This window comes from Physeter macrocephalus, chromosome 1 (genome assembly GCF_002837175.3).
Source record: "Physeter macrocephalus isolate SW-GA chromosome 1, ASM283717v5, whole genome shotgun sequence".
Lineage (NCBI taxonomy): Eukaryota > Metazoa > Chordata > Mammalia > Artiodactyla > Physeteridae > Physeter > Physeter macrocephalus.
This window is the reverse complement of record NC_041214.2, coordinates 88,774,730-88,792,850: the sequence shown is the minus strand read 5'-3', so window position 1 is coordinate 88,792,850 and position 18,121 is coordinate 88,774,730. Positions and strand designations below refer to the sequence as shown.

Here is an 18,121-nt window from a genome sequence, read left to right as displayed (position 1 = left end):
AAAAAAAAAAAAAAAAGAGTAAAGTATAAAAAATTAAGAGCAAAAAAGGAAGATTTCCTTTTACAATGAGAGCTGCTATTGATTTCTGTTTATAATTTCTAAAAGGTGAGAGCTAAGGCCTTCATCTGAAACTTCTGAATTGCAAACTTTTGTCTCTGTTTTCCCCTCAAGAATGTGGTTTGGCTCATTGGAACTCGTTAGAAAAAAAATCTCCAATCAAAGCCTGTCTTCCCATGAGCCTTCGTAGATGTGAAGAGTGCTTGGGTTAGACCCTTACTTCACATCTTCAGGAGCAGACCTGGTGTCTGCTGTACTCCAGGCTACTGGTGTTTGAGCATGTAAAACTTCCCTGCCCCCTTTCTTGCATCCATGCGGATTCCAGAAACTACGGTAATCTGCATTGGAAAAGGGAGCCAGAGAAAACCTAAGCAGAAGGATCTGAGGGCGTGTGGGTCATGTGCAGCTTCTCGTAAGAGTCATCTTTCCCTCTGCGCTGGGGTTCCCTCTCAGGAGTTAAGCCCCAACCTTTGCTAGATAAGAAGACGCTCTTTTTCTCACTCCATATATTCTCGTGTTCTGGACTTTCCTCTGCACCTGTCTGTCTACATACAGGAGGCCCCAGGAGTATCACCATTATAGTTGAAGATCCCATTGCAGGTTTGGTAGCCAGTCCTGTCTGTCCAGCCCCCGCCCCCACCTCCTTGTGTTCCTCTGTGACCATCTTGCTTGGTTTCAAACTTCCTTTTCCATTCTGGTGTCAAATCAAGTCTGGCTGGCCTGGTCCTGTAGTTATGCTTAGACCTGTTGGTAAAATAATACCATTGTTTTGCATGATACATTTTTTGCCCACGACTTCCAAACGCCTCATTCAGTCTCTCAACAGCATCCAGGAGATAGAATCAAGACTCGTCAAGCCTGCATTGCACAAAGGTGAACCTGAGGTCTGCTGTTTGTCTAAGACATCATGATGAATCAGTGGCAGAATTTTTCTTATAACTGAGTACTTACTACAAATTACTTTATGTTCCATGATTTAACACCAGAATGTGTTTTCTCCCTTTCTGTGGTCTTGGATGTGAGTGCATGTTTTTGCCTCTCCTGGAGTCCCTGTTTCCTTTTTCTTTCACCTGTCTTCCTTCCCCTGTAAATTTCTCCCCCACCCCCTCATTCCAGCCATTGCACAAGGTTTTTCTATTGACTTAAGTCTGTTTCTTTGGTTTTCACAGTGGTGTTCAAACTGCATATTGTGTTACATTCTGGGTACATCATGCATGGAGATATTGATGCTAGAATGTGTCTGCAAGACAGAGTGGTAAGGGAGAACTGAAAACTATGGCCTCCTGGTAATGGGTGAAGCCACTGGCTATGTTAGCTTGGCAAAGAAGTTAAAGAGGAACAAGTCTGCGAGACCTTCATTTAGAAACGTGTTGTTGTTCTTAAGGAGATAAGAAATTTTAAGACAACAGATTTCAAGTCGGTATGAGGAAATTCTAAGAATTAGAGCTGATCAGTTGAATGGGCAGCCTCAGGAGGTAGTGAGCTCAGTGAGGAAAGGCTGGATGGCCTTTACGTGCTGTAAAGGAATAAGGTTCTGGTGTTGGAGTTTGTGTTGTGCACTGAGTTTGACTGGGGACCTCAAAGCTTGCCTCCAAATCATGGTTTCTTACCAAGGCATCATGGTGACTGCTGGTTTGTAGTGAGGAGCAGAGCCCACTGCCAGGACGACCAAGGGAACACAGAGTTATCACTTACCACGTAGTAACATTTTTTGTGAGAGGAGCAGCTGACAAATTGGCACCATCTGTCAAGGAAATGGGTTGGATGCTGCTCAATCATTAGTTCTCCCAGCGCATCCTGTTCATTTCTCAGGCACCCACCTGCTTTGCTGCCTGCTTTTCCTTCTGTGGCACTGGAAATTTTGTGTTTCCCTTTGGAGAATATCAGTTTCCATTTCCTGTGAACCATGCCTGCTGCTATTCCTCTACTCTCAACTCTCAATGTTCCTTGAAAACTGCTACCCAGACATTTCTTACTTTGCCAGGCTTCTCATGAAACCTCTCCCTTCCTTCTCCAGGAAGGCTGGGTCTACAGCCCTGTGGCTGAGCCCTTTGGTTACAAGGCCATCATCCTTGGCTTCTCTAACATTGTCTTGATGCTTCTTTTAAGGACATTGCTGGGTGTTATTTTGTTCTGCTAGTTCAGAAGTGGGTTAAATTTGTAGGTATGACAAATTTACATTTCAGGTTTAAGAGAGGCCATATCCTAGTGTTTCTTTAGTGAGTTTAACCCTTCTGATATTGTTTTAAAGTCTAGTGTCAAGGTATCAGAAAAGTTTCAGTGTGCTTGTCTCCATGTGAGGACTGTTTTCTAAATTGGTTTGTCAAGAGGGTAGAAATTGGCTGATATTCCTGGAACATTTGGTAAGAAGATGGAAGAAGAGAGAACTAAATTCATGAATCCACTTTGATTTGATTCTTTTTCGCCTCTGTGTTGCCGCATTCCAGGTCATGTTTTCTCTTTTCCCCTTAGAATATACCGATTTCCCACCTCCCTTCCTCCATGTGTTCCTGCATTCTTGGACTGTTCCCTGTTGGTGTGCCACCTCTCTCCTGTTCGGGAGGGCATTGGGAATGGGAGCAGTTAAATATTGAAACTCCAAAGTTGGGAATGTATGTGTCGCTCACCTCGTATGTGTGTTTTTACTTCCTGGTGGCCACTGACACTAGAATCCTGCAGTGATAAGTCGAAGTTGAGAGGCCCCTTGTCCTACTCTGGTCAAAGCAGTGAAGTCAGCACACCCAGCTCTCTGTACATGGAGTATGGTAAGTGAGTACTAGGAAGGCCAGTGCTGCAATCGTGTCTTTGCTCTGCTCCCCCATGCCTGCCACACTCTGAGCTGTGTAGCTCATCTTAGCTCTGTGGAGGGTACACACCATACAGTCTTACCCTCCATTTCATTGTTTTCAACCCCTGTGCCAGAAATCACACTACCCTGCCATTTCTCTTGCTCCTCTCTGCCTTAGGGGTCCCACTGTCTCGTGCTGTGGGTGTTATCACCGTGAATGTCTGGTGAGCCAGCTGGAATGGCTCTCTGAGTAGGTGAGAGAGACCTTGAAAAGAGGCCTTTGAGTGGCTAGGCTTAATTACCAAAGATAGGCTCCACATGGAAATCATACACAGGGAGAGCCATTTCTTTCCTTGTCTGACTCACAGCACAGGTTTTTTGGTTTCTTTCTTTGTGGGTAGGAGGACGAGTATGTCATCTTTAAATTTAGGTGGTTAAAGGGTTGTCTCCAGGCTCTCTCCATTTATTCCACTATTCTCTAACCCAGGGGCTTAGTGCTCTGGGATTCCGAGATTCAGAGAAATTCCTGTAGAAGGTAGACATCTTTCCAACCTGTTATCCGGGAAGACTTGGGAGCATCTTTAGTGTTAAAATCATCAGACTTCTTAAAGAAGCTTGTCTGTAAAGAAGATTTGCTTTTCAAAGCAGGGCTTTTCACATCCACATTCCATTTTCCCACAGAGGGCAATCAGTACCTGTGCTCAGGAGAAGGCATGTTCCGAAGACCATCAGAGGGACAGTCCCTCATCAGCTACCTGTCTGAGCAAGACTTTGGCAGCTGTGCAGACCTGGAAAAGGTGAGGACTCTAAGGAGCCACTGAAAAGCCCATGAGTTGGGAGATCTGGTCTGAGGGCTACTGTGCCATTTGTCCTAAAGAGGTTTTGGGTACACAGCAATAACATGGGTGTAGACTACAATACAGGTAAGTCACAGTAAAGATAGGCTCAACAAGTTCTATCTCTGGAAAACTCTTCTGGGAGCCTGTGCGCCTCACTGAGTCCAAAGATATTACTGATTTTGTCTTAGAAGCTACCCTGGACAGAGAAACATTGAATTTTAGTCACATGATTACTGTTTCCTTGACCCTGGAACCTTAGGTAAAAACTGTCTCCAGAATCAACTTCTATATTTTGTTCTAAGGCTCAGATATGTGATAAATAATGTCCCTGTAGCATTTTGTAGCTTACAAAGCACTTTATCTTGAGATATCACATTTACCTTAATACTTTGTATATAAGTGTATGGTTTTAGGAAAGACCTGACCTCTTCTCTGTCATATTTTTATGTGGAAAGTGGGACAGGAAGGCCAGGCATGGCCATATACGAGAGCAAAGAGAATGTACAACAGGTTTTCTGGCCATCAGCTTTCATTATAGGAGCAGTGTGCATTTCCCCTGGGTGTTTTGAATGAAAGCAATGCACGTTCTGGAAGCTACTTTCCAAGAGTATAATCAGTGAGGTGTCCCCTTTTTGGCGCTCTTCTTCCCCAGGAAAATGCCCACTTCAGCATCTCAGAATCCTTGATTGCTGCCATTGAGCTGATGAAGTGCAACATGATGAGCCAGTGCCTAGAAGAGGAGGAAGGGGAGGAGGACAGTGACAGGGAGATCCAGGAACTGAAGCAGAAGATCCGCCTTCGTCGCCAGCAGATCCGCACCAAGAATCTGCTCCCTGTGTACCAGGAGACTGAGTATGGAAGTGAGTGAGGCTGTGAACGCCTGTTCCTGCTTCTTCAGGCTTCGGGATAAGACTTAGTACCTCGTGGGCTTTCTTTTTTGTCTTCGTATGTTCATGTGAGATGTTATACCCAAGCCAAGGGTTCCTCTGCTGTCAGAAAGATTTTCTATGTTGTTCTAATTTTTTTTTTTTCTACCAGACCAGAGTCCTAGAGCTCATCCATTTCCTACCTCTACATGTATATTATAAATTATCTTATTTGTGTTATACTCTTACATGTTATTATCTTTTCTAAGAAAACAAAGTCCCTATTATTCCTATTGCAAAGCACACAGGAATTAAGAAAGTACAGTAATTTTTAAAAAGAAAAATCTGGTAAATGTAGTATTCTTAACTTGTTCTATATTACTTATACCTATTGTCTATATAGCTTTAATTTATAGCTGTCAGTTTAACATTGGCATGTCTGGCAAAGAAAATTAAACTTTAAGAGTTTTATAAACTGTTTCTAGGTTGCTAAAGAATTTATTTTTCTACTCTATATGGTATAGACAAAGCTCAAAACTATGTACAGGAAAAAAGCCTGACTATTTCTTTAGGAAGTAGGCCGAAAAGAGAATTTTCAGAACTGTTCATGTCTTCAGTTCATTTGGTCATAACTTTGCTATTGTAATATGTGAATCCCAATTTATTTAAGCTATTCTCTTCTATACTGTGTTAATTTAACTTTCATGTACATTTAGTACGACTTTTGTTATTAAAATTAGCATTTACCATTTTCAAAAAATATATATACATATATCAGAAATATCTTCCAAAAAATAGGTTTCTGATATGAGGAGAACTAAGGCCACTGGTTCCAGATTCACTTTCCAGAGAGTGGTACTTTCTGCTCACATGAAACTTTTAGGGGATCAATCAAGAAGGGGAAACTAGCAAGAAGAGCTAGTTTCCATTTCCCCAGCATAATTCCCAGCCAAGGTTCTATTTACTTCTATGTTCAAGTCATACCAGGTCCCTTTTGTTGTGACCCTAGAAAGAGTAGGAGACCTCTTCTGTCCTATTTATTACTTTTTTTTTTTTTTTTTTTTTTTTAATGTAATAGGCTTTCGGGTCACTTCCAGCAGCTCCCAGTTCAGTTCACGTGATTCAGCACAGTTCTCTGACTCTGGCTCTGCTGATGAGGTTGATGAATTTGAAATCCAAGGTATGAATTAACACTTTTCAAGGGAACTTTCATTAACTGTTTCTTTTAATTTGGAATCATAGGCTGAGAAGCTTTCCCTAAGCAGGGGGTCTTCATTATGGTTCATTATGGTATGTTGTCAGCTGTTGTAAGGGATAACTTCTCTTGTTAAAAACAAAGCCTATTTAAAATTAAAGCAGAAAAGAACACTAAAAGGAAGTATTCCATTGGAGTGGGCTGGCTATTGATGTCACCATATGCTTCTTCCTCAGTTGCACCTTTCTCTCAGATTCTCACTCTAATTCCTCCTACTAGCAGTCCAGAGCTAGCCCACATCTACATGAAATTAGAATTCTATTCTCTTGTGTCCTATAACACAACTGAAATTGTTTCAAAGTGTTTAAAAGGAGCTTTATTATAATCCTAAGAGAAAATGACAGAAAGAGTCACTGGGAGGGAAGAAGCAAAAAGGGGGGAAAAAAATCAAATTTACAAAGTGGAGCTTTATTTTCTGTCCTACCAGCGCTAATTTGCATAGCAGAATCACAGACTCTTGTTGTGAGCTTCTGCTTAGAGAAGGGGAGGGGCTCTTATCTGGAAAGGCAGTTGTGTTAAATCAGGTTAACCCATGATTAATGGGTTAATCCATTCCTGAAAATCATAAATTTCTTCAACTTCCTATCAGTGCAATCAACAAATAAACAGATGGAAAACCAAACAAACAGTTCAGGGATGTAAGTTCTTCCCCCATGGCTGGAACCAAGACTAATTTTCTTATAGAGATGAATTGTGTCTAGTTTTCCATTGTAACAAGATGATGAATAGATCTTTTACTGCATGAGGCTCTGATTTCCTGTTTACGCCAATCTCGAGAACCCATTCAGCTCCAGGTATGGTAGCTGAGTTTCTTCCCCATTCAGAAATACAATTTTTACACATATTTTTCCAGGTCTCCAGGAAGTCTTCCTTCTGTGTTTTCCTTAATGCATCTGATTTCTATTTATAACAATGATAGTCACTTAAAACTCCATTTTTTCCTTTGTATGTGGTTTTCTAACAGTTCTCCAGTTCTCTGACACCAAATGAGTGTCCTACATTTCAATTCTGACACTAATTCCTAGAGTTAGCACAGACTCTACAGATTTAGGATTCAGTCCCACGAGATGGCTCCCCTCTTCACATGCCAGCTGCCAGTGGGGTTCTCAGGATGCCTGTACTTCTCTCTGGCCAACTACCAACCCAGGGGTTCCCACAACTCCCTGCTCACATTTGATAATTCACTAGAATGACTCACAGAACTCAGGGAAGCGCTATACTTATGATTACAGTTTATTATAAAGGATACAAATGAGTAGTCACATGAAGAGGAGGTACATAGGGCAAGGTCCCAAAGTATCCTGAGCACAGGAACCTCCGTCTCCATGGAGTCAGGGTCTGCCACTCTCCCAGTACATCGATATGTTCACCAACCAGGAAGCCCTTCCAAACCTCATCTTTATCAAGGTTCATTCAGTAAGCATGAGTGATTAAATCATTGGCCAGTGGCAACTGAGTTCCTGAGGTGGGGCTAAAAGTTCTGATCTTCTAAGTAGCTTTTTCTTCTGGCAGCCAACCCCATCCTGAAGCTATCTGGGTGTCCCCATGAGTCATTTCATTAACTTAAACTCGGATATAATGGAAAGGGGCTCATTATGAATAACAGACATTCCTATCACTCAGGAAATTCCAAAGGTTATAGGAGCTCTGTGCCAGAAACTGGACAGAGACCAAATATATATATTTTTTTATTATACCACAGTCTGTGATTGACTTGATCTCCAAATTAGAAGAAAATAGGAGGGTTCTGCCCTTTCTCTCAGGATCAGCAGTTGGAATTTCACGTGGGTAATATTAAGGTAAATCCAAAACATGCTACTTCGCTGAGTGTGGAACAGTCCACTTGACTATAAAGTCTGTTCCTTGCAGCAAAGCAAGGAGCCAGGGGGAGTTGTTCAGACTGGAAGGAGCCAAATTTGAAATAGCCTGCCTGGGGCTGGCATGAGGTGCACTCCTATTGGAAACTGTTGCTGCATTTGTGGCCCCAGAGGAGGTGTTTAATCAACTAACTCTCTAGTCAGTTCAGACAGAAATCCTTAAAGGAAAAGACCTTAGGGCAGGGCTTCTCAACCTCTAGGCCAGATATTTCTTTGCTGTGATAGACTGTCTTGTGTATTGTACAGTGTTAAGCATCATTCCTGGCTTCTCTACCCACTAGATGCCAGTAGCATACCGCCCTTTTCCCCAGTTGTGACAACCAAAAATGTCCTCAGACATTGCCAAATATCTGCAGGGGGTACAAAATCCTCCCTGGTTGATAACCACTGCCTTATGAGGTCTTTAAGGCTAGGCTGGTTTGGGGAGGCAGCAGTAACTGTCTCCCGAGCCAAAGTGAGAACCTAACTATGGATGTAGGTTTCTAAAAGCAGTGCCATCTTTTGGAGCAAAAGTCAAGTCCTGATTCCAGGAACATGTGGTATAGAATTGTCATTCTCATCACTTTACTTCCTGTCTGAATACTAAAGGGCACCCTTTTATAATCATTATTATACAGATGGTAGTGAAGGATCTAACCTGACTCACATGTCAAAGAATGGACTCTCAGTGTCAGTGGCCTCGCTGTTTTCAGGTAGCCTGTGTTGGAAGCATGGGTGTGCTCATACATGCATGTGTGTGAATGTTTGCACCAGCTTTTTTACATACCTGTGATACTTGTCAGGGTTATGAGGACTATAGGGTTTGGAGAACTATCTGGGGAGAACTGGGCTTAAGCTAACTGGGAACAAATTAGATACTCATTTTCTTTCTTTCTTTTTTAAATTATTTTTTAATTAAAAAAATTTTTATTGGAGTATAGTTGATTTAAAGTGTTAGTTTCCGCTGTACAGGAAAGTGAATCAGCTATACATATACATATATCCACTCTTTTTTAGATTCTTTTCCCATACAGGTCATTACAGAGTACTGAGTAGAGTTCCCTGTGCTATACAGTAGGTCCTTATTAGTTATCTATTTTATATATAGTACTGTGTATATGTCAATCCCAATCTCCCAATTTATCCCTCCCCCCCTTTCCCCCCTGGTAACTGTAAGTTTGTTTTCTAGATCTGTGGCTCTATTTTTTTTAAGTAAGTTCATTTGTACCATTTTTTCAGATACTCATTTTCTTCTTCCTCATATGACCCCAGCAATCCTCCTCACTGAGATTATCCTTGTTAATCCTTCTCTACAGTGATACTTTTAGATTAAGTGGTCATTGTGGCTGATGGAGATAGTGGACAGTTTAGAAAGGAGTGGTCAGGTGAAGAAATTACAGTTCAAACCTATAGCTAAATACTGCCACACATTCAGACAGCAAAAGTCCGATAGAATGGTATGAAGCTTAGAGTCCCTTTAGAGTTTTGAATTTGCAGAGCCAACTTTCAGAAAGGTATCTCTTCTAGGTACTTTGTATACAATTAGGATTTATTGCTGTAAATGTTTGGCCTTAGTAACTGCTTTGTGATCCAAACAAGTAGACTTTCTGTAGGTGGAGTTGACTAAAAGTAGTAGTTTTCTGTTCACAGTGTTAAACATACAAACAACAAAATTCAGGGCATTTATTAATTTGATTAATAGTTAATTATTTTATTGATTTTAAATTTTAATTAACAGTTAATTTTAACGGTTAATATTGTCAGCCACTAGAGTTTGAAATAATTATATGTATAAGATTAAATTAAGATTTAGAGAAATAAAAGTAATTAGGTACCTTTTACTCTACTCCTGAACTGTTGTAATTTATTGTAACATAGTCTTCTCTTGCTTGAGAAGTAACAATCATAAGTCATTTTTTTTTAGTTTGGTTTTTTTTTGGCTATGCCGCATGGCTAGAGGGATCTTAGTTCCCTGACCGGGGATCGAACCCAGGCAGTGAAAGTGCTGAGTCCTAACCACTGGACTGCTAGAGAATTCCCCTAAGTTACTTTTAAACTGGTTTCTGATGTGTTTACAACCAGAATCGTTGGCATGTGCATTTACTGACTGTCAGGTACTTCTTGGTTAGAGCATAGTCAGTCTGCTTTAACCATAAGGCATACTTATATTTGGTCTTCCTAGCATCCTTTCTTCCCCCATTTTGGGAGCTTTAAAGCGTTTTTTATACACCAAGAATACGAAATATTTTTCAGCTAAAGTACTACTTTTTCTCATGATCCACAATCCCAACGCATTTTGAGGGCTTGGAGGGTAAAGCAATCAGAACAACCCTTTCTCCAAAGTAGTGACTTGTTTGACTTTCTTTCTACACACAGATTCCCGATTATGAAAGCATAATTTTTTTAACATCTTTATTTGAGTATAATTGCTTTACATTGGTGTGTTAGTTTCTGCTTTTAACAAAGTGAATCAGTTATACATATACATATATCCCCATATCTCTTCCTTCTTGCATCTCCCTCCCTCCCATCCTCCCTGTCCCACCCCTCTAGGTGGTCACAAAGCACCGAGCTGATCTCCCTGTGCCATGCGGCTGCTTCCCACTAGCTATCTATTTTACGTTTGGTAGTGTATATATGTCCATGCCACTCTCTCACTTTGTCCCAGCTTACCCTTCCGCCTCCCCGTGTCCTCAAGTCCATTCTCTAGTAGGTCTGCGTCTTTATTCCCATCTTGCCCCTAGGTTCTTCATGACCTTTTTTTTTTTTTTAGATTCCATATATATGTGTTAGCATACAGTATTTGTTTTTCTCTGAAAGCATAATTTACAATTCATCTTTCTCTACTGTAGGTTTCTTTATTGCTTTCTGTTCTTTTTCATTTGTTTCTGGTCTTTAATCAAGTTTATTACTGGGGACCAAATTCTTTCTAACAAGTGTTGGTATACTTCTCATTAGCAGTCTTCTTGATCATGTCCAGAGGCTTACAGATGCTTTTCTTCTTGATCAGCTTAAGTAATATATGCTATTGAAGAATCTCTTGGGATTCTGTAAGAGGAAGGTTATCAGAATCCATAACACCTGTGGAAAAATTACTTAAGCATCGTAGTGTAGACATCATTTATGATAAATACTCTGCATAATTGTAATACTTTGCTTAATGTAATCATTTTTCTTAGATCCTAATTCAGCAAGTAGACTTTATGGAGCAGAAGTGTTTATGAAGGAAATAGTTTTGAAAGTTACTTCCTCCTCACAGTAAAGGGGATGTAAACTTGTGATCGTAGCTTATTCATAGAAAGCTTTGTATTCGTTAACATCTATTCCCTTTTTAAAAAACAATTTTACTGAGGAATAATTATACTTCAAAACCTACCTACTTTAAGTGTACAACTCACTAAATTTGAGTAAATTTACCAAGTTGTCAACCATCACCGTAATCTAGTTTCAGAACATCTTCGTCACCCCAGTAAGATCCCTCACGCCCATTTATAGTTAATTTACATTCCCACCCCAAGCCCCGGTCCACCACCATATATAATCTTTATATCTCTATAGATTTGTCTTTTCTGGACATTTCATGTAAATGCAGTCACACAGTATGTGATCTTTTGTGTCTGGCTTCTTTCACTTCATCTGTATCTTCTGATGGTGTCTGCCAAATTGATATGATATCATTCATGGGCTCCCAATTCCAGACAGTCTTTTCAGCTTCTTTGGTTTTAGGATTTTGTTGTTGTTTTTTTCCTCCCTTCATCCTTTTCCACCACAACTTCATCAATTCTTCTTTATCCTCCTTCTTTTAGAATTTCAATCTCTGCATATATGTACCTAGTCAGGGTCCAGTCAGGAGACAGAAACCACATGATAACTTGAATAGGGAAAATTTAATATAAAGCATTATTAACTCTGATGGGGGATTGAAGTAATGGGAGACTGGCTCATGAGGAGTAAAGAGAACTCTAAGGAATACAGGAATAGCAGATATAGGCAGCAGTCACCATCCCTAGGGCTGAGATAGTGCCCCTAGGGGAGGAACAAATGTAGAAGAGGGCCATACCCGGAGGCTGCGATCCAGACCTCCTTGCTCACTGGATGGTGGAGTTCTCTGTAGGTGAACTGCCCTGAGAGAATGTCCGGGCATGTTGTCCATGAGGGGTGCCACGCCAACAGCCCTCTTCAGGAAACCATTCTCTGGGGTGCGGGAGGAGGCTTCCCCCAGGGGTTGCTGTGCCTCAGAACTCAAGGGGTGCTGGGGAAAGTGGTTCATGGGAGGGGTCAGGCCAGCGGCACCGGCTCGGAAGCTTTCCCAGAGGTCCAAGGGAAGCCGCTTATGAAAAGTACCACCAGTGGCGCCCTGCTGCAAAGCCTCCTGAAGCCATGCTTACCCTGGGGAAAGTCACCTGCACCACAGGAGTCCGCTTACGGGAGCACACCAGCAGCCAGAGAAACCCCTTCCTCCTCCAGTGTCCCTCCAGCGCCCTCTACTGCTGAAGCTGAACATTGTGCCAGCTGGCAAAATACCAATGTTTTCAAGTCCAGCTCCATTATCACAGAGCAGACAAAAAGAAGGGCAGGTTGGGAGCTGAAAGACAATAAATTGAAAACTGGCACAATATATAAAGAGGAAAGTTCATGAACTATATTTTGGGCAAGTTTTAAAATTATATCCAATTCAAGGTAATCTGTTGCTCCTCCTCACCCCCCCCTTTTAATAAATTGTTTTCTCCTTCTAAGGCAAGAGTAATTGTGGTTCTCCATTTTAAAGTGTTTCCTCTTGAGTCAGCAGTTACAGAACATTCATTAGAGTTGGATTTCTGGATGTGTTGGGTATCCCCTTATGTGCTAAAAGGAAAACAGGATGCAAACCAACATCAGATTGGCCAGTAAATTCTGAAGTTGACTCTATTCTTGTGCCTCACTTATTTTGTTTAAAAATGTGCAGAGTTTGCTAGGGTACCAAGGTTTTAACCAGTTCTTCCCTGATCATCCCAATACCGGTGTCTGGACATGCAAAAATCCTTCTTATAACCTGTCATTATTTTTGTTGTTGTTTGTCTTTATATTTTTGAACTTTTTCCAGTCAGTAGTAATAGCCTTACCCTATCTAAAGCATCAGAAGCATTTGAAATCAGTTCTTGTTAAAGAATTGATAAAAAGTTTCATAATTATGTTAACTTCCATTTGGAAGGAGTGCTTCTCAGACTTCTTTCTCAAGTGCTCTCATTTGGGGTACGTTTAATCCATTCAGTTGAGTAGCTTTCTTCTGTCTCTTTACTCCTTAATTATCCTAGACCCTGGTCTACTTTTATCCAGATCCTCAACTAGTGTTCCAACCACATTAACGTAATCATCTGCTTGTACTGACTAGAGAGTGAGCAGGATGCAACAGAGAGGCCTAGTACCCACAAGGCCTTCATGGTACTGACCAGTGACAGGTGTCATGTCCCTTTTGATATCAGGCACTGCCTCTCCCTCTCCACTCTTGGGGTAAGATCCTCGCTTCCAAACCCGTGTAGTCTTCTGCACTCTTGGAAATATTCATGATTAGCTAGGACGTCACTGCCCCTCTGGTAAAAAAGAAGAAACATGATAAAGTATGACTTGACTTTATTTTCCATAGAAGAGAGAGTGTTATTTTTTCTCTCAAAGAAAAGAAGACTTCCTCTCGGTGAGGCTGAAGAACTGCTGAATAGTTTTTATGAAGACAGCGGTTTTCAGCAACCATGAATTGTCAACCACCTCTCCTCTCTGGCGTGCCATGTTTTCTTTAGTAGCCTGGCCCTCAAGTAACCATGTTGGTTAGCTCTTTATTCAAGATATCTGTCTAAGATTTTTGTCTCATTTTTCCTTTTCTATCACTCGTAAACAGGCTGAAATTTGCTTTTAGCCAATTTTTTTATTTAGGAAATATTTTTTTGAAACCTATTATGTACAAAGCTCTTTGAGGATTTTAAGGACAAGGCAAGACTTACGTATGATCCAAGGCAGTTTAGTGTTACTCAAATCAATGTTGCAAACCCAATGGTCTATGAAGTTCTAGTATTGCCTAGAGTTTTTTTTTTTCTTTTCTAGCACTATTTAGAATGGAATACAGAACCAGCAGTGCATTGGGAACTGGATTTGAGTGGCGCAAATTCAGACAGAGTATATGATATACATGAACTTGTTTGTTAAATAAAATAGGATTTGTTATTTGCTAGTCAAAGATTTTGTTGCTGTCTTAAGTTGTTCTATGCTTAGAGAGCATATGAAAACTGAGAGATTTCAATTCTTTTCTCTTACTTGTGTTTATAGATTTGAAGACATTGATTTTCCAGGAATATTATTTGAGAATATGCTGTTATACAGAGCACTGTGTTAAGTATTTCAGGGCCAAACAGAAGAATTAGACACGATCTCATTTCCTCACACCGAGATATTATAATGTAGTGGCACATACAAACGTATATGTATACAGAGGAAACATGAAGAACAATTGAGCTACTCATGGCCAAGTGCAGAGTGATGTCATGTAAGCTTAGTGCTCTGTTGAAGGGCTTAAATGCAGTAGATTGATCATTGTGTAGGTTTAATTAGGAAAAGGTCTTTTCACTAGGCATCAAAGGAAGTAAGGGATGAGACTTATCAGAACAGTCTTGTTTTCATGACTTGAATAGGCAGTATCTGCTTTTCTTGAACATGACTGCTATGTTTCACATTCTCCCCATTAAAAGTATTTGGGTAGATGAGGTCTCTAGAGATTCAGGTATATCATTATTAGAAATCCTTTTCAAAATTCTTTCTTGGAAATAGACTTTGGAAAGTCTGCCACAGTTTCCTAAAATTATGTTTGAGAGTTCTTTAGTAAAGATCGTGTTGAATAGCTGCATGAAAATTTGTTGTTTACCAGGCATCTGCAGGGAGCTGCCAAACCATAGAGAAGTTCTTTTTTTCCCCTGTGCCACCGGACAGGAAGGGAGTCTTTCCGTGAAACTTTGTTAAGGACATGGAAGACTTCTCACATTCAGCGGGTAATAGCAATACTGGTCAGATGTTAGAAGCAAAGTTTCAATTCCACATACATTTAATGAGTAACCTCTATGACCTAAATTCTGTGTTAGGTACTGATTCTGGTATTTAAAAAAAAGAGCTAGATAGAGTTCTTGACTCTGAGAGTTTATCATTTAAGAGCGACTGAGATTTAGAGAATGAGAGAAATTGGAGTAATTTGTTGCTGCTTGGTAGAGAGTGTGTCCCTGTTTGCCTTAGGATGCTTCGTTTTCTCCTTCACTGCTTTGCACTAAATGTGAATTTGTGTTTCCACCTGGATCTGTAGCCACTGACATCTACAAGCTATGCATAATGTCACCAATTCAGTCTGTTGTGACTTGAACAGAGCCAAACTATAAATTGTATGTAAAGCTTCACCTGGACTCTGCTCCTTATCCTGCATAGAATGTAGCACCTAGCTGCTGCCCTGAGTGCTTAGCTGGCAATAGCTTGGACTGCTTTCCATTATTATCCCTTACCTCCTCCCTTTCCATTTCCTGCTCCCCTTAACTCTTGTTTGCATTTAGATGCTGACATCAGAAGGAGCACACTCTCAAACAACAAATCATTTGTTTCCTCCCAGCCCTTGTAAGTACTTTTTTTTTTTTTAAATAAAATTTTGGGATATGTGGAGAAACAAACCCAGGTCTTGGCATATGGATGGGAAGGCCATGGGATGAAGCCCTCTGAATTCACAAAGAGGCAAGGTTAATGTGACAGGCCTGCCTGATGGTGGTGAGTCCAGGGAAGAGAGCAGAAGATCATGAGATCAAACAGGCTGGGCTCTGGTGGAGGCAAAGCTCGCAGTGTGGATTATTCCTTCTCTGCTAGGTCTGATTATACCAGAGTCTCCCAGAAGATCAGGTCTCAAAAGAGAGAACAGTGATCGTGATTTCTGAGTATGAAATCAAATTGAACAGGTTCCACGTAGTAGAGACTCAACTAGAGGAAATAGCTCATGTGGGAGTGACAATAGTCTTCATAGTCCACAAAGCAGTTTGACTCACTCTGTTTTGTAAACAGGTGTTGTCATCCCCATTTTGCAATTAAAGGAAGTGAAGTTTAGGGCTTCCCTGGTGGCGCAGTGGTTAAGAATCCGCCTGTCAGTGCAGGGGACACGGGTTCGAGCCCTGGTCCGGGAAGATCCCACATGCCACGGAGCAACTAAGCCCGTGCGCCACAACTGCTGAGCCTGTGCTCTAGAGCTCGTGAGCCACAACTACTGAAGCCCGCGTGCCTAGAGCCCGTGCTCTGAAACAAGAGAAGCCGCCGCAGTGAGAAACCCGCACACCGCGACGAAGAGTAATCCCCACTCGCTGCAACTAGAGAAAGCCCGCGCGCAGCAACGAAGACCCGACGCAGACAGAAAATAAATAAATAAATGAATAAATAAATTTAAAAAAAAAAAAGAAAGTGAAGTTTAGAGAAAGGATTTGACAGAATTCTTAACCAGCAGTGCCATGAATGCTAGTAAGTGGGATTTGAGCCTAAGTCTTAGAACTATGTGTGGACCTATGTATTTTGCTCTATACTCACACGTCTGAGGATGATGAGAAAGGAAGCTGAGTGGACTGGGGGTGCTGTGAATGTTCTCTCAGTCCATAAATCACTGTGTATGGTATCGGGTCCTGAAGTTAGGGCTCCCATCCTCCTGTCTTTTCTCTATGCTCAGTCTTCCTTGACTCTCTGTTTCAGCTCTCACTGCTTCCTACACTCCACATCTGCTGAGGCAGTGGCCATGGGGCTCCTGAAGCAGTTTGAGGGGATGCAGCTCCCAGCCGCCTCAGAGCTAGAGTGGCTCGTTCCAGAGCACGATGCCCCTCAGAAGGTAGATTCTTCAAGTCTTTTTCTCCATCCAGCGTCCAGCCCCAGGAGGCTGTGAGCCTTTCTGATATTGTTCTCCTTTATTACACGTCCCCAGTTTAGAATGAGCCTCCGTGTTTCCTTCCTTACTTTTAGAAACCATTCATTACAGATGTGTGTCATGGATAAATGAAGGAATGCATGCACGCTTGCCTAGGTTTTCCCTAGCCATCGTCAGGATAGGAGATGACGGCTCCTTCACTGTCCTTATTCCACATGACTGTTCACTAGACCCGGGGGCAGCACTCCTGTGTTGTGACCACCTTGAGACACTGGAAAAGTGAACTATTCAGGTTCTTCTTTGCTCTGCAGTTGAATAAGGCATGAAGCACCCTGGCACACCAAGGGTCCCGGGCTGGGTTCAGGGACAGCATAATCAAGGGGTGCCACCACACTGGGATGCCGTTTCTGTTCCTTTTGATTCTTGGAACCTAAGGCCCTCACTTCTAGTAGCCTGGTGCCTTATCATTTATCTCGAGGGCCAAGGTTCCCTGAAGCCCTTGCTTATTGGTGTTCCTGAAACGGCTTTCATTAATTATGCTTCTGCCATGGCCAGAAGGGTCAAGCATATGTATTCCCCCAGTTTGTCCACGGTGGATCACCCTGTGCTTTTCTCCTGCAGCTCCTGCCCATCCCTGACTCACTGCCCATCTCACCAGATGACGGGCAGCATGCTGACATCTACAAGCTACGTATTCGTGTTCGAGGCAACCTGGAGTGGGCCCCACCCCGGCCTCAGATAATTTTTAATGTTCATCCAGCCCCAACGTGAGTAGTCAGTGGCTGTGCCCTTTGGCAAACAGATATATTCTCTTTGGATTGTCAGAGCCTTCTCTTCACCCTATTGTCCCTACCTGCAGCTGTACCTCCCATACAATTCTAAAAGGCAGAGGGAGAGGGTTATCTACTTGTCTGCGAGTTGTTGTTTTTTTTTAATATTTATTTATTTATTTATTTTGGCTGCGCCGGGTCTTAACTGCATTATGCAGACTCTTAGTTGCGGCATGCATGTGGGATCTAGTTCCCTGACCAGGGATCGAACCCGGGCTCCCTGCATTGGGAGCACAAAGTCTTACCCACTGGGCCACCAGGGAAGTCCCTTGTCTGCGAGTTTTACTCTTAGTCCTCCCATTCCTTCCCAGAGCTAACCAGAAATGAGGTCTTTTATCACTGGCCTCCCAACCTGTTGCCTTCCTCCCAATCTGTTGCCTTCCTCCCAATAGTTTTATTAGCTTTTTTTTTTTTTCCTCAAGATGGATGGATGCTTTGCTTTCCTTTTGTTCTCTCCTCTTTACTATTTCTCATCTATTACATTTGTACAGAAAGTGTGGTTCATTATTGGGAAGAGTCACTGCCTAGACCTAAATCCTAACCTTACAATCCTTGGTTTAAATTGGTTCTCCTGGGCTTCCCTGGTGGCGCAGTGGTTGAGAGCCCGCCTGCCAATGCAGGGGACGCGGGTTCGTGCCTCAGTCCGGGAAGATCCCACATGCCGCGGAGCGGCTGGGCCCTTGAGCCATGGCCACTGAGCCTGTGCTCCGCAACGGGAGAGGCCACAACAGTGA

The 18,121-nt window shown here is 42.0% G+C and overlaps 1 protein-coding gene across 3 annotated transcripts in view; it reads left to right on the top strand.

Annotated features, from left to right (window-relative positions):
* The window catches only part of RUBCN (rubicon autophagy regulator), a 71,768-nt gene that overhangs the window by 48,612 nt on the left and 5,035 nt on the right, over positions 1-18,121 (top strand). For 2 of the 3 annotated variants that reach the window (XM_007121263.4, XM_055084791.1), the window contains 4 exons: positions 5,629-5,730; positions 15,221-15,281; positions 16,389-16,521; positions 17,179-17,324. In XM_007121263.4, the coding sequence (XP_007121325.2) occupies positions 5,629-5,730; positions 15,221-15,281; positions 16,389-16,521; positions 17,179-17,324 (442 nt within the window). Of the gene's footprint in view, positions 1-5,628; positions 5,731-8,299; positions 8,375-15,220; positions 15,282-16,388; positions 16,522-17,178; positions 17,325-18,121 lie in introns of all 3 variants that reach the window. The other variant, XM_055084788.1, reaches the window with a different exon arrangement.